This window comes from Corythoichthys intestinalis, chromosome 15 (assembly GCF_030265065.1).
Source record: "Corythoichthys intestinalis isolate RoL2023-P3 chromosome 15, ASM3026506v1, whole genome shotgun sequence".
Lineage (NCBI taxonomy): Eukaryota > Metazoa > Chordata > Actinopteri > Syngnathiformes > Syngnathidae > Corythoichthys > Corythoichthys intestinalis.
Window position 1 is genome coordinate 11,711,113 of NC_080409.1, and position 16,491 is coordinate 11,727,603.

General features: G+C 41.0%; 1 protein-coding gene across 2 annotated transcripts in view; it reads left to right on the forward strand.

Moving 5' to 3' along the window:
• The window catches only part of slc35f4 (solute carrier family 35 member F4), a 72,013-nt gene that overhangs the window by 36,482 nt on the left and 19,040 nt on the right, over positions 1-16,491 (forward strand). The window contains exon 1 of one of the 2 annotated variants that reach the window (XM_057860468.1): positions 4,692-5,054. The exons of the other annotated variant lie outside the window; for it this stretch is intronic. Within the exon in view, the coding sequence (XP_057716451.1) occupies positions 4,979-5,054 (76 nt within the window). The 5' untranslated portion in view covers positions 4,692-4,978. Of the gene's footprint in view, positions 1-4,691; positions 5,055-16,491 lie in introns of those variants that run through there. 2 annotated transcript variants of the gene reach the window in all.

Here is a 16,491-nt window from a genome sequence, read left to right on the forward strand (position 1 = left end):
TCGTCACACTTTTTCTGTTACAAACTGACCCCGGCCTCTCATCAGAGAAGGGAAAAGTTATGTGGCCCTCACGGGGGAAAAGTTTGAGGACATTGCCAAAGGCAGAACAACGACCTATATGCCAAAATATACCAATATTTTTTATTTCTATTAGAAAAATGTTTCAGTAAAACTTATTGCCACAGTTAACATTGAGGCTTTGGGCCTCTTTTGACCTCGTTGTGAGTTTGTAAGGTTTTGACTTCTGATTAAACAAACTTGATGCCAATCAAAATGTTTGTTCTTCTTTTTCCCGAAATTAGAATCGATAAAGAATCGAATCGTTAAGCAATATCGATAATGGAATCGGAATCGTAAAAATCGTATCAATTCCCATCCCTACTTACTGGCTTTTCTGATTCTAAAATTTGATGCACTTCTGTTGATAAATGAGGGGGACTCCTACTGCCTGTTTGTTGAAGCGCGACATTTTTTTTTTGTTGCTGTTGCCCTGTCATAAGTAGATAGGTTTGCTGACAGGTCGTCTACTCATGTGATTTTATTACTATATCAATAGGTATTATGTAAATTCAACTGCCCCCAGCACCAAATAGGTCCTTGGCTCGTTGTTTTGTTGACCTGTCACAGGGTAAATATAAAACCTATATATACTGTAAAACAATCCACCTGCCAGGCCCTAATGTGTTAAATACATCTCAATAAAACAATGACTATTGTAGTACAGCATTAACATCAAAGTCTGCCTATTTGAAGAGGGAACAATCGCATCAAATAGATGCTGCTATAACTGGGGCATTATTATTTGATCACCAAGAAATTATTATTAAAAATTACGAAATTAAAATTAGGATTTATCCAATATTTTCATGCTGATGTGATTTTTTTTTTTCTTTCCCGGAAGCCAAACATAAAAAATTTAGCGGCAGAAACCCTCAACACGATGAAAAAAAGCGTTACAAGTCAGTCGCCACCCAGTTTCCCAAAATCAAGAGAGAGTGGGTCGAGTCCTATGATGACCCAAGTGATGCAAGTCCAGCGATGACGACAGAAGAGATCCTCAGATGCTGAATTTCTTCCGTCTGCGACATCAGATGACGATGACTTAGGAGAAATAAATGTAGCAAATTTTGATGACATGAAATCATAAACTAGTCATATATACAGTACACATTTTTAAAAGAAAATCTAGTTACCTTCATATTTTAATAATAATGATTTATCTTTGTATAGAGAACACTTAATGCTACAGAAAAGAGTAAATACATATTTCCCACTGTCATTATCATTTTTCAAAGTTGCGCTAGTCCGTTGCTATCCTAACTTTGTGTTGCTTACTAAATTTATGTTCTTTGATGTGTTCCATTGTTTGCTTGGTATAACTTAGCTTTCTATGTTGTGTCACAATCTGACAGCGAAAGCTGATGCTGATTCAACATAAATCTGGTAACATTTATTATTGTGGCCTATTGAATATGGTTTCAGAATGTAATATAATTACAATATATTATGTACCAATAGAATACATTAAACAGTCAACAAAATATGTCAATGTTGTTTACAATTTATGGTTTTATTTTTTTAATGTAATTCATGCCCCTGTCAGTGCCTCAGCCTCCTCAAGTTTTGCTCTCACGTCTGGGACACAGGCATACTCTTGGAAGGAAAATTACTTGACGGTTTACAGCTACAACTGGAAAATAAAATCATTTTGTCATTTATTTTGAAAAATCAATAACATATCATTTATTTAGCCACATTTGGGCTAGCTTTACCATATCTAGATCGGTAGGAGCTTTCCCATTACCTAATATCCAGTTTTAGCTATGTGGAGAGCAAGGCAAATATATACAACCATGTAATCGCATTCTCTCAAATACAAAAATCACAATGCTGGACTTAGGCTTACCAGTCACTCTCCCGTTCGTGAAGTGTCGAGCTGTCAATTGGCGTCATGACGACACCTGCTGTGTCGAGTAAATCGACGTCATCTGATGCCTCAGGTTCAAACATGTAGGGATTAATTGTAGATCATCTTTCCTGGGACCCTTTGCCATTGCTAACATCACGAAAGAGCGATCCTGAATGGTTACCTTTGGTGGAAATATCAGTGATAGTCGTTGCTGCTATGCTAGCTGTGGATACTAGTCTTCTGTTGCGTCGGGGAATTTATGTCACACTTCCGGGTTTGGGAAGGGACATTTAACGGAGTGCAAAAAAAAAAAAAAACGCAAATTATCCTTGCAATTACATGTTGATAATGTCATGGTTGTTTTGACGAACTCGTCCAAAGTTTATATTTGTAAAATTACACCAAAATCCCGAAAGCTCTTCAGTTGCCCTTTAATGTGTCGTCCCCAGCAAAAAGTGTACGTGCAGGTTATGCTGTTACAACCTCTAGCAAAAAGTATGGAATCACAAGTCTCGGACGAGCACTCACTCAGACATTTTATCATGTAGAAAATACTCAAATAAAAAGCTTGAAAAAAATAATGAATTAGTTCAAAAATGCAACTCACTAAAAGAAATGAATAAAAACATTGTGGTGGTCAGTAAATGTTACTTTTATAGAGCAAGTGCAGAGAAATATATATTGGATCACTCCATTCTGAGGAAAAAAATATGGAATCATGAGAAACAAACAATGAAATAACAATCAAAACACATCTGTAGTATTTAATAGCACCACCTCTGGCTTTTATGACAGCTTGCAGTCTCTGAGGCATAGATTTGATGAGTACTCTTCATCAATTTGGTGCCAACTCTCTTTGATTGCTGTTGCCAGAGCATCCTTGCAGGACGGAGCCTTGCTGTGGACCATTTTTTTCAATTTCCACCACAGGTTTTCAGTAGGGTTCAGATCTGGGCTATTTGCAGGCCATGACATTGACTGGATGAATCTTTCTCCAAGGAATTCTTTAACAGTTTTAGCTCTGTGGCATGATGGATTGTCATCTTGGAAAATGACAAACATATGTTCAATCAAAGGGATAAGAAAGCTGTCTAAAATTTTAATGTAAACTTGTGCATTTATTGAAGATTTAACCACAGCCATCTCCCGAGTGCCTTTGCCTGACATGCAGCCCCATATCATCAAGGACTGAGGGAATTTTGATGTTTTCTTCAGGCAGTCATCTTTGTAAATCTCACTGGAACAGCACCAAACCAAAGTTCCAGCATCATCACCTTGTCAAGAGTAAAGAATCTGCATTGGACAAGGTGTCAAGAGTCAAGAATCTGCATTATTTTTTTCCCTCAGAATGGAGGGATTCCATATATATTTCCCCGCACTTGCTCTATAAAAGTAACATTTACTGACCACCACAAAGTTTTTTATTCATTTCTTTTAGTGTTTCTGAATGCTAAAGAGTTGCAATTTTAAACCTATTCATTATTTTTTCAAGCTTTCTATCTGAGTTTGTTCTACATGACAAAAAGTTTGAGTGAGTGCTCGTCCGAGACTGGTGATTCCCTACTTTTTGCTAGGGGTTGTATATCGTCCCTACCAATATTAAGACCAAACCTACGCCCTTGATTTATAATAATATCGGCGCAGGTTTTGCGCCAATATGTATGGCTTTTGTACGTGGGGTGGTCACAGCTTAGCACAGCAGTTTTGCTTGGGATGACCTTTAACTTGGGATTTGTCAACTGAGGGAAAGACCCTAATCTCCCATAGTGCACAAATAAAATGGGAACAAAAAATAAAATAATAAAAATTACTGTTATCATAAACTCGTCACATATAGCTACTGCGTTACCAGAAAAGCAAGTAGTCACTCAGAAAAGTAATAAAATGCATCATTTAATAATTACAAATCTGTGCAAAGGCATTGTCTGGACTCTTGTCCTATGATTGCCTGCCTGTATTTGTCTTTTTTTTCCACTTAGTTCCATTTTGAAATTGTTACATTTATCATTATTGAAGAATCCACTGGGGCATCACAGTACAATTAGCCACAATACGTTAAGTTCACGACTGCATGTATCGGTATTGGATTTTTGGAGTTGGACAATATCGGGATATCGGTTAAAAAGTAATTTTTGGACAACTCTAGTTAATACTAGTTAAGTTTATGTTTACATATGCCTACGTCTCCACCATAGGTGATCATTACCATAATGAGCAATATCACATTTTTAGACATGAATCAATTAGATATTTTACTGTAAAAAAATATTAGGGAGCTCAAACTTGATGGAAAAAATAGTTGTAATTCTGTAATGCAAAGCTTTAATGAGTGTGGTCCTTCAAAAGTGTTCACGTCTTTCGCTATGATCTGACAGTTTTCCACATTAACACAACAAATAGCTCAGTGACAATTCCAATCCTCTTTCGGTTGGTATTGCATTGAATTATGAGGTGCGCAAGTATTTTAACAAGATGAAAGAGTGTACAGCAGAAGATGACGAGAGAGAGCGGAGAGGTCTGCTCAGGTAGCAAGAGGATGGGGAGCACTAGAGAGGAACTAGCGCAGCATAATTATTCTGGGCTGCTTGGTTACCTTCCAAACAAAGCTGCTGATTTGTGGAGCGAAAGAGGAGGGAGGGGGTAAAGTGAGTTGGACGGAGACAAACGAGAGGGGGGTGGCGAGGATGGAGCGAGATGAGGGGAAGTGATTGCGCCATGCCACACGCACTTGAATCTCAGTCTCCCTTGGAGACAGTGGCAGCGCTGGATCACGGCATGACATTGCAACGGTCCACTTGACTGCACTAAAGCCAGTCAGCTGTGTCACTACGGTCCAGACAGACGGCAGAAAGAGGAAGTGTGCAGAAAGTGAGTTGGAGTGCTGGGGAGAAGAGTTGACAGATCTGCTAAACAGAGCGGTAGGGGGAATAAGTGAAAAGCGCCAAGACCGAGTAGCGGAGGAGTAAGGATGCAAAGAACGAGGAGGAAGATTGTCTGACGTCCACACACTTTGACAGAAATAATTAGACCTCCTGGGGAAGGACAGTGCGTTGTGGTCCCCTGTGGAGGATGAAGAAACACTCAGCCCGAGTGGCTCCTCTCAGCTCCTACAGCACTCAGGTCTTGACCTGCTCCATCTCTGAAGGTAACTCCAAGTTGACTCTGCATCCCTTTATAAAGCAGATCTAAGTGGTTTGTAAGGGGTTTTAATCATATAGTTTTTGTGTGTCAAGAGCGTAGGGCTGGGGACCTCTGGGTAGCTCACGATACGATATGCTATACAAGGCTCACAGTAACGCTGTTTATGGCGATGCAACAATTACCATTACACAGGTCAGGAAATCGTTCTTCAAAACAACTAATAAACAGAAAAACAAGCTATTTTCATCCTTCTGATGTGGATTGGAGTTCATCACTAGCAAATGTCCAATCTATTTTAAGTGGGAGGGATGGCAAGCGAATCATTGTCTTCAAACAGACTGGACGTCTTTGGCCGTCAGTGTCAGCCAATGCTAGGCAATAGTTCATTTTGGGGCATTTCGCATCATTTCCTGATGATTTTCAGTCACTTCCTTTTCCTTTTGGGGAATTTACGTGTCACTTCCTGATTATTATGGGTTAATGAAAAGGAAGTGACTCAAGAATGTCCCAAAATGATTAGGAAGTGACTGAAAATCAACTGGCCGTAACCTGTAAATGCCCTATAATGAACAGGAAGTTAGCTGTAAATGCCCACAAGACATGATCTTGTTTCAGTGCCATTGACGACGCTAGACGTCCAATCCAGTCAAAATAAATAGGATGTCTTGCACCGTCGGTGGCAGCCAATGCCAGGCAATAAGTTATTTTGGGGGCATTTCCTCTCATTTCCTTTTCCTTTTAGGGCATTTACGGGTCACATCCTGTTATTTTGAGGTATTTACAGGTAACCTCTGTTGATTATCGAACATTTTGAGGTCGTTTCCTGTTATTTTTAGGTTACTGAAAACGAAGTGACTCAAGAATATTTTTTTAAGCATTTGAAGGTCACTTCTTGTTGTTTGGGGTACAGAACATAGTGACCCAGGAAGTGACCCAGGAAGCACATAATGTACAAGAAGTAACCCAAAGTCAACAAGAAGTAACTGGGAATGGCCAAAAATCAAAAGGAAATGATTCAAAATGCACAGGATATGACCCAAGGATCCCCAAAATGTACATGAAGATACCCAAAATTAGCAGGAAGTGATCAATGAATAGGAAGCAACAAGAAAATCCCCTAAAATAAACAGGAAATGATCCAAAATGTACAGGAAGTGACTAATGAACACAGAGTGACCAAGAAATGCCCTAAAATCAACAGGAGATAATCGAAAATGTACAGGAAGTGACCACAGGATGCCCCAAAATGTACAGGAAGTTATTTATGGGTCACTTGCTGGTGGTTTTGGGACATTTTCTGACCTCCAAAATGCCGCAAAATCACTGTCTAACAAACAGAAGGTGACCCTGGAATGCCCTGAAATGAACAGGAAGTGACCCGAAAAAAAAATAATAAAGTGGCTCGTAAATGCATCATATGTGCAGGAAGTGACCGAAAATCAACAGCAAGGGACCTAGAAATATCCCAAAATCAACAGGAAGTGTGACCCCTATATTTCCCTAAAGCAACTGGAATTGATCCAAAATCAACAGGAAATGACCTAGAAATGCCCCAAAATTGAAAGGAAATGACCAACGAATAGGAAGTGACCCCGGAATGCTGCAAAATGTACAGGGAGTGACACAAAATCAACAGGAAGTGACCCGTAAATGCCCCAAAATCAACTGGAAGTGACACAAAATCCACAGGAATTGGCCTGAAAATGCCCCAAAATTAAGAGGACGTGTCCAACAAAAAGGAAGTGATCCCGGGATGCCCTGAAATGTACAGCAAGTGACCCGATATACTGTAAACATAATGTGACCCGTAAATGCATCTCCTCGTCCTTCTAAAAAAATTAGCATATTGTGATAAAGTTCATTATTTTCTGTAATGTACTGATAAACATTAGACTTTCATAGATTTTAGATTCATTACACACAACTGAAGTAGTTCAAGCCTTTTATTGTTTTAATATTGATGAAATTGGCAAAAAAGTAAAAAAAAAAAAAAAAATCCCTTTCACAAAAAATAAGCATATCATGAAAAGGTACTCTAAAGAAGCTACTACCTAGTCATCTGAATCAACGAATTAACTCAAAACCCCTGCGAAAGACTCCTGAGGCTTTTAAAAACTCCCAACCTGGTTCATTACTCAAAACCGCGATCATGGGCAAGACTGCCCACCTGACTGCTGTCCAGAAGGCCATCATTGACACCCTCAAGCAAGAGGCTAAGACACAGAAAGAAATTTCTGAGCCAATAGGCTGTTCCCAGAGTGCTGTATCAAGGCACCTCAGTTGGAAGTCTGTGGGAAGGAAAAAGTGTGGCACAACGCTGCACAACCAGAAGAGGTGACAGCACCCTGAGAAAGATTGTGGAGAAGGGCTGATTCCAGACCTTGGGGGACCTGCAGAAACAGTGGACTGAGTCTGGAGTAGAAACATCCAGAGCCACCGTGCACAGGCATGTGCTGGAAATGGACTACAGGTGCCGCATTCCCCAGGTCAAGCCACTTTTGAACCTAAAACAGCGGCAGAAGCGCCTGACCTGGGCTACAGAGAGGCAGCACTGGAGTGTTGCTCAGTGGTCCAAAGTACTTTTTTAGATGAAAGCAAATTTTGCATGTCATTCGGAAATCAAAGTGCCAGAGTTTGGAGGAAGACTGAGGAGAAGGAAATCCCAAAATGCCTGAAGTCCAGTGTCAAGTACCCACAATCAGTGATGGTTTGGGGTACCATGTCAGCTGCTGGTGTTGGTCTACTGTGTTTTATCAAGGGCAAGGTCAATGCAGATAGCTATCAGGAGATTTTGGAACACTTCATGCTTCCATCTGCTTTATGGAGATGAAGATGTCATTTTTCAGCACGACCTGGCACCTGCTCACAGTGCCAAAACCACTGGTAAATGGTTTACTGACCATGGCATTACTGTGCTCAATTGGCCTGCCAACTCTCCTGACCTGAACCCCATAGAGAATCTGTGAGATATTGTGAAGAGGAAGTTGAGAGACACCAGACCCACCCCTTTAGGCCGCTATCGAAGCATGCTGGGCCTCCATAACACCTCGGCGGTGCCACAGGCTTATTGCCTCCATGCCACGCCGCAGTGAAGCAGTCATTTCTGCAGAAGGTTTCCCGACCAAGTTTTGAGTGCATAGCTGATATAATTAATTGAAGGCTGACTTTTTTTGTATTAAAAAAACACTTTTTTGTATTGGTCGGATGAAATATGTTAATTTTTTGAGATAGGGATTTTTGTTTTTTCTTGACTTTTTTGTCAAATGTTCAATATTAAAACAATAAAAGGCTTGAACTACTTCAGTTGTGTGTAATGAATCTAAAATATATGAAAGTCTAATGTTCATCAGTACATTACAGAAAATAATGAACTTCACAATATGCTAATTTTTTTAGAAGGACTAAAATAAACAGTGAGGCACCTGAAAATATACCAAAATCAACAGGAAGTGTGACCCCTATGTATCACTAAAGCAACTGGAATTGATCCAAAATCAACAGGAAGTGACCTGGAAATGCCCCAAAATCAAAAGGAAGTGATCAACGAACAGGAAGTGACCCCGGAATGCCACAAAATGTACAGGGAGTGACACAAAATCAACAGCAAGTGACCCGTAAATACCCCGAAATCAACTGGAAGTGACCCAAAATCAACAGGACGTGTCATGAAAATGTCCCCAAATCAAGAGGAAATATTCAAATAAAAGGAGGTGATCCCAGAATACTACAAAATGTAGAGGGAGTGACCCAAAAACAACAGGAAGTAACCTGTAAATGCCCTAAAATGAACAAGAAGTGACCTATGACTGCCCACAAGTTTCAGTGCCATTGACGGCGCTAGGCGTCCAATCCAGTATAAATTAATTGGATGTCTAGCACCATCATGGCAACCTGTTTGTTCCTTTTGTTTTTGTGACACCTTGAACAGTGACACCTTTTTAAAACGATTTCTCGATTCTCGGCAAGAGCATATCGATAACCTTTTGGCCTACAAGGTATCGCTACACACAGTGGTATGAAAAAGTATCTGAACCTTTTGGAATTTCTCGCATTTCTGCATAAAATCGCCATCAAATGTGATCTGATCTTTGTCAAGATCACACAGATGAAAAAAAGTGTCTCCTTTAACTAAAACCACCATAACATGTATTTGTTTTCATATTTTAATGAGGATAGTATGCAAACAATGACAGAAGGGGGAAAAATAAGTAAGTGAACCATCCCATTTATTATTTTGTGCCCCCCCCCTTTGGCAGCAATAACTTCAACAGACGCTTCCTGTAGCTGCAGATCTGTCGAGCACATCAATCAGGACCAATCTTGGCCCATTCTTCTCTACAAAACTCCTGTAGTTCAGTCAATTCCTTGGATGTCTGGCATGAATCGTTGTCTTTAGGTCATGCCACAGCATCTTAATGGGGTTCAAGTCTGGACTGTGACTTGGCCACTCTAGAACGTGTACAGGGTGACCCAAAAAAAAAGTTTACACTGCCATAATACAACTTAAATGCCATGTTTATTCATCTTAGAATTAGAATTTAATCACCAATTATACATTATTGTAAAGAACATGTACAGTACACTCTATTTTTCAATGTGTCCTCCCTTAAGTGTCACATCAGCCTCCAGGGGCCTGCGGAACGCTTGACAGGTCTTCTTTATGTAGGATGCTGTCATCTTTTCCCAAGATCTAACAATGGACCTCTCCAAGGCTGCCACAGAAGTTTGTGGCTTCTTAAAGGCACTGTCCTCCACAGTTGCCCATACGTTATAATCCAGGGGATTGAGATCTGGACTCTGGGTGGCCACATATCACCTTGTCAATCAACTTTTTGGTCCCCACAGATCGGGCACTTCCAGACCCAGGTTTTCGTGAGGCTGTTCCAGTATCTTTCAGCTTCTTTTTAACTTTGTAGACTGCACATCTGGATATTCTCAGATTTGCTGCAATCTCAGTAGGTGTCAGACCGGCACGCAGCAATTCAGGTACAGCTAAAGTTTTCTTCATTTTCAGCAGAAGCACAGGAATTGTAGAGAGGAGAGATTACTAGCTGCATTGAGTGACCTTAATGAATCACTTAAGCATGACAACCTATTTAGATATGTTTCAATGGCTTTTAAACAAGCAGTCAACTGAGTGTAAACTTTTTTTGGGGTCACCCTGTATATTGTTCTTCTGAAACCATTCTCAAGTTGATTTACTTCAGTGTTTTGGATCATTGTCTTGTTGCAGAATGCATCCTCTTTTTAGCTTCAACTGTTTGACAGATGGCCTCAGGTTTTCCTGCAAAACATCCTGATAAACTTTTCAATTCACTCTTCCATTAATGATTGCAAGTTGTCAAGGCCCTGAGAAAGCAAAACAGCCCCAAATCATGATGCTACTTCCCACATGCTTCACGGTGGGGATAAGGTGTTAATGTTGGTGAGCTGTTCCATTTTTCCTCCACACATGACATTGTAGTGGGCAGGGAAGCTTTAAACCACTCATCACCAGTGATTGGGCACATACCTGACTTAAAATGTTTGGTAAAAATTGGTTTCAATTGCTCTTTATGTCTCCTTTGGCAGAGGGTTCACTTACTTATTTTTCCCCCTTCTGTCATTGTTTGCATACTATTTTTCATTAAAACATGAAAACCTATAAATGTGTGGGTGGTTTTAGTTAAAGCAGACACTGTGTTGTCATCTGCGTGATTTTGACAAAGATCAGATCACATTTGATGGTGATTTCATGCAGAAATGTGAGAAATTCCGAAAGGTTCAGATACTTTTTCATACCACTGTATCACATTTCAGATATTTTGTCACACCCCTAGATAAGAGTGCACCTACCATATTAGGTTAATGAGTTTAAGTCGTGCATGCCAAGCAGAAATATACCATTTTGCATCTTTGAGAGGTGGCTGTAAGAAAACAAGCAGAAAACAAAGACATCAGCAAATTTTGATCACGTGCCCGCAAGAGCCTTTCTGCTCACAGCTCAAAAATAAGCAAACCCCCTGATCCCTAAAAGCCTTGAATCCATTTTCTAATCTGTAGAGCTCACCTTTGTTTTAGAGATTGAAATGAGATACCTTAAATCCCCTTTCCGTAAACATCGTCAGCATCCCACTTCTCCTTAAGAGGACTTATCGAGGCGGCGCATTGCTGCTGACGTGACCACGAGCCCCAGTGGGAGTCCATCCATCAATGTCACGGTTGAAACGTTGGGTCGGGGTAGCAGATTGCATGACACGGGGTGGATATGCTCCATTAAAAAACTAAAGAACTAGAAAATGCAACAAATGCATGTAACTTTGCTGTGATGGTTGGTATATCGGGTCACTTCCTGTTGATTTTGAAGCATCTGGGACTTCCTGTGGATATCGAGACATATTCTTGTTTGTTTTGGGGCATTTCAGTTTCACTTCTTGTTCATTTTGGGTCACTTCCTGTTGATCTGGGGGTATTTCAGAGTCACTTCCCGTTGACTTGGTGCATTTTAGGGTCACTTCCTGCTGATTTTGAGGTATTTCAGGTTCACTTCCTGTGCATTTTGGGACACTTCCCTTTAATATGGGACCTTGTCAGGTTCACTTCCTGTTGATTTGGAGGCATATAGAGTTCACTTCCTGTACATTTTGGTCCACTTCCTGTTGATTTTGAGCAATTTCAGTGTCACTTCCCATTGATTTTGAGGAATTTCAGAGTCACTTCCTGTTTTTTGGTCGGCATTTCAGGTTCATTTCCTGTTGAGTTGGGGGCATTTCGAGTAAGCTTCCTGTACATTATGGGTCACTTCCTGTCTATTTTGAGGCATTTTAGGTTTACTTCCTGTTGATTTGGAAGTATTTCGAGTTCATGTAGTGTACATTTTGGGTCACTTCCTGTTGATTTGGAGGCATTTCGAGTTCATGTCCTGTACATTTTGGGTCACTTCCTATTGATTTTGAGGGCAGTTTAGGGTCACTCTCTGTTGATTTTTGAGCTATTTCAAGGGCACTTCCTGTTGATTGGGAGGCATTTGAGGTTCAATTCCTGTTCGTTTTGGGTCACTTCCTGTTAATATTAGGGCATTTCAGGTTCATTTCCTGTTGATTTGGGGGCATTTCGAGTCAGCTGGGTTGGGCCACTTTCTGCTGATTTTGAGGCATTTCAGGTTCACTTCCTGTTCATTTTGGGTCACTTCCTGTTCATATGGGGCCATTTCAGGTTCACTTCTTGTGATTTGGGATGCATTTCAGGTTCAAAACCTGTTCATTTTGGGTCACTTCCTGTTAATATGGGGGCATTTTAGATTCACTTCCTGTTGATTTGGAGGCATTTCGATTTCACTTCCTGTACATTCTTGGTCACTTCCTATTGATATTGAGGCATTTCAGGGTCACTTCCTGTTGATTGGGAGGCATTTCCGGTTCCTGTTCATTTTTGGTCACTTCCTCTTAATAATGGGGCATTTCAGGTTCACTTCCTGTTGATTTGGGGCATTTTGGGTTCAGTTCCTGCACATGTTGGGTCAATTCCTGCTGATTTTTAGGCATTTCATGTTCACTTCCTGTTCATTTCGGGTCACTAACTGTTAATATGGGGCCATTTTAAGTTCACTTTCTGTTGGTTTGGAGGCATTTCGAGTTCACTTCCTGTACATTTAAGGTCACTTCCTGTTGATTTCGAGGCTTTTACGGTCACTTGCTGTTGCTTTTGCGGCATTTCTGGGTCACTTCCTGTTGATTTGGGTGCATTTCAGGGTCACCACCTGTATATATTGGGTCACTTCCTGTTTGTTTTGGGGCATTACAGGGTCAGATCCTGTTGATTGCTTTGGAGTATTGCAGGGTCCTCTCTGTTGATTTGGGGGCATTTCAGTGTTCATATTGGGTCACTCCCCGTTGATTTGGAGGCATTTGAGTTCACTTCCTATACATTTTGGGTCACTCCCTGTTGATTTTGAGGCAGTTTAGGGTCACTCCCTGCTGATTTTGAGCCATTTCAGGGTCACTTCCTATTGATTATGAGTCATTTCAGGGCCACTTCCTGTTGATTGGGAGGCATTTCAGGTTCAATTCCTATTCGTTTTGGGTCTCTTCCTGTTAGTATGGGGCCATGTCAGGTTCACTTCCTGTTGATTTGGGGGCATTTGAGTTCAGTTCCTGTACATATTGGGTCACTTCCTGTTAATTTTTTGGTGGGATTTTAGGGTCACTTGCTTTTGATTTGGGGGCATTTTTGCGTTCAGTTCCTGTACAAATTGGGTCACTTCCTGCAGATTTTGAGGCATTTCAGGTTCACATCCTGTTTATTTTGGGTCACTTCCTGTTAATATAGGGCCATATTAGGTTCACTTTCTGTTCATTTTGGGGCATTTAGAGTTCACTTCCTGTCCATTTTGGGTCACTTCCTGTTGATTTGGAGCCATTCTGAGTTCACTTCCACTATATTTTGGGTCACTTCCTGTTGATTTGGGGCATTTCAGTGCTCGTATTGGGTCACTTTCTGTTGTTTTCGGGAATTTCGGAGTCACTTCCTGTTGATATAGGGTCACTTGTGTTGAAAATCATTTAAGAGTGAATAGACGTTTTTGTCCGATTGAAATGAATGGCGAATAGGGTCATTGGAAATCAATGGGAAATTTTGTCCATTAGAAATGAGCAGGTAGGTTTTTGGCATTTTTTTTTGCCACACCGTAAAAAAAAAAAAAAAAATGTAAAGAACTTTTGTGCCCCTTAGCTTCCTGATTTTTTTAATGTATAAATGATGTGATTTGGGGAGAAAATGCATTACATGCAAAGGTACCATTAATGATATCGTTTTTTGCAGTATTGTGGAGCTGCTCGGTGGGATTGAATGAGGTCAGTGCTTTGAACGATGCTTTTCGCCATCGTAACAAAATTATAAATATGGCTGACCCTGGATTTGTTATTGACATTTGTTAAAATAAGTGTTTTTCCAAGTCATGCAATACTGGCCCGCCACGTTGTATGCACCACTATTGGAACTTCTAAAATAGGAATATTGTGAGCAATAACAGCCTCATAAGAGAGAAATGTTGGCCATGAGAACTGCTTCCCTGGGGTAGGGGAATAGTGGAGTTTTAATATTACCGCATGTTGGCTCCAGATCAGCTGTAGTGGCTTTTATACCTCAGGACTGAAGCGCCTGCATCCAACACAAAAGGCTTTAGGTTTTCTCTGTCATGTCAAATACAAACACTATTTGCTCGCGGGATGACAAGAAGCAGACAAGGAGAATGGAACTCTTGCACAATGATAGCAGACAAAAAAAGGAGGAGACGCAAATCCCTTTCACAAATTCCCTAAATAGGTAAATTAGTATACTGTGTATCATAAGCTAAACGTTCAAACTAAACCTCATTTTTAGTGCTGCTGCTACAAGCGATAGTACTACTAATAATGTTTACCTAGAAAATACAATTTGTGGAGAAATTACGATCGAGGCTTTGCTATGGTGGTTTTTTTATAGGGTCACTTCCTGTTGATTTGGGGGCATTTCGGAGTCACTTCCTGTTGATTTGGGGGCAAGGAGGAACGTAGTCCTCAATGACGTCTGGGACCTTCGATGCCATTCAATGGCCTTAAAGTGTCTGTGACACAAAGAGGCTTGTTTAATTCATATTACACACGGTATTTTATGCTCCTGAATGAAATGGACTGCTTGGATGTGTGTGAAAGCGATTGATATGTTTATTACCTTTTTTCAATCCCATGCCATGAAAATGAGTGACTTCCAGCCAGAGTCTGTATTGATGACGAATGCGAATGTGACGTCAGCGGACTAATCATTTTCACAATACAGCCATTACTATACTGGACTGTCTCAGGAAATTAGAATACACAATATTCTAATTTTTTGAGACAGTCCCAGGACTGTCTCAAAAAATTAGAATATTGTGTATTCTAATTTCCTGAGACAGTCCAGTAGAATGCAGAAGGACCGCGGATTCAGCCGATTTTTCGGATTAATTCCTTTATTTTTTTGTCACGCCAGCACAATGTGCTGTAGGCTTTTGTTGCTACATTAGGGAGAGTGGTGTGAGGCTTCTTGGATTTCCAAAAGATCCTCTTCACTGCGAAGTATGGGCAAAACAAGTGAGCAAGCCACGTGTTTTATGTCATGTCAAGTACTGGGATCATGGCAAATGTCTTGATAAGGAGGTGGCTTGCATTTTCTGGGTAACAATGCTCAATGTCCAACGAGAAGGCCACTCGGCCGACGACCGGCGGCTTGTCACACACCATGGTCGCCGGCCGATAAAGGCGTGCCCGCCTATAGAGCGCGATCCTCGGCTTGGGCCCGAGGAGTACCCCCTCTAGTCTTCGATTCTCAACTGTGTCAAGACTTCCATCCCCCTCGGTCCTCTTCTGGTGCCCACCTATAGAGCGCTATCCTCGGCTTGGGCCCGGGGAGCCCCCCCGCTCTCGTCTCCAGTTCTCGACTGTGTCGAGATTTCCAGCACCCTCGGCCCTCTTCACTTGCCCGCCTAGAGAGCACTATACTCGGCTTGGGCTCAGGCAGCCACGCGCTCCGACGTCGACCGTTTTGTCCACCGAAGATCGCGCCATTTTCGGCATTCATTCCCCTCTTCGTCCCCAGCGACAAGCACTGCCAGGGCCGCAGCAGAACGACGAGCCGAAACTTGCTAGCTGCCGGGGGCTGGCCGATCGGTAAAGACTAGAGCTGTCCCGACTAGTCGACATAGTCGACGTAATCGATGACGTAAATCCGTCGACGAGCACAACATGCCGTCGACGGTTAATGAAGGGTTAAAAAAAATATATGCGTGGAAAGTTAGAATGTCGGATGCTCTGTTTGCAAGCGGGGAAAGCGGCACAAAGCCAAAAAAAGCGCACCAGAGTGTCCAAAACATCGACTTATTTCAAAGAAACAAAGGAGAGTACGCTCTTCTGTCCTGTCTCTTCAGTGCCAAGCTTGGCTGCACGTCGGCCGTGAATAAACACCTCAAGCGCCTTCACGCAGTTTGTAATTTTTTTTTTTTTTTTCATTTTTTGTACACCAGAGGGTGCTGTCGCCTTACTAAATAATAATGTTTCATTGACAATGGGCCTATAAGTGCTATTAGTATTGTTCTTAATGCTAATTGAAAGGTTTATTTCATGTATGTTATGGTTTATTTTATGGTATAGAAAATTATATAAGGTTAAAAGGTCATAAATATATACAGTGATTGCACTCAAGGGAGAGATTGTCAATGATAAGGTAAAGGCAATTCATATAGGCAATTCATTGATATATAAATAAGGTTTAAAAGTAAAAAGATGAAAAGTTTTTGTTAATTTCTAATTGTGTTGCTTTATTTGTGTGCACCGTAGCCTTTACAGTGTGTTTACATCAAGGATGGAATAAAAGTTGTAAACCATCAGTTTAAGAGACCATCTTTTCAATCGGGATGCTACACTAGTTAATTCTATCAGCATTTGAAC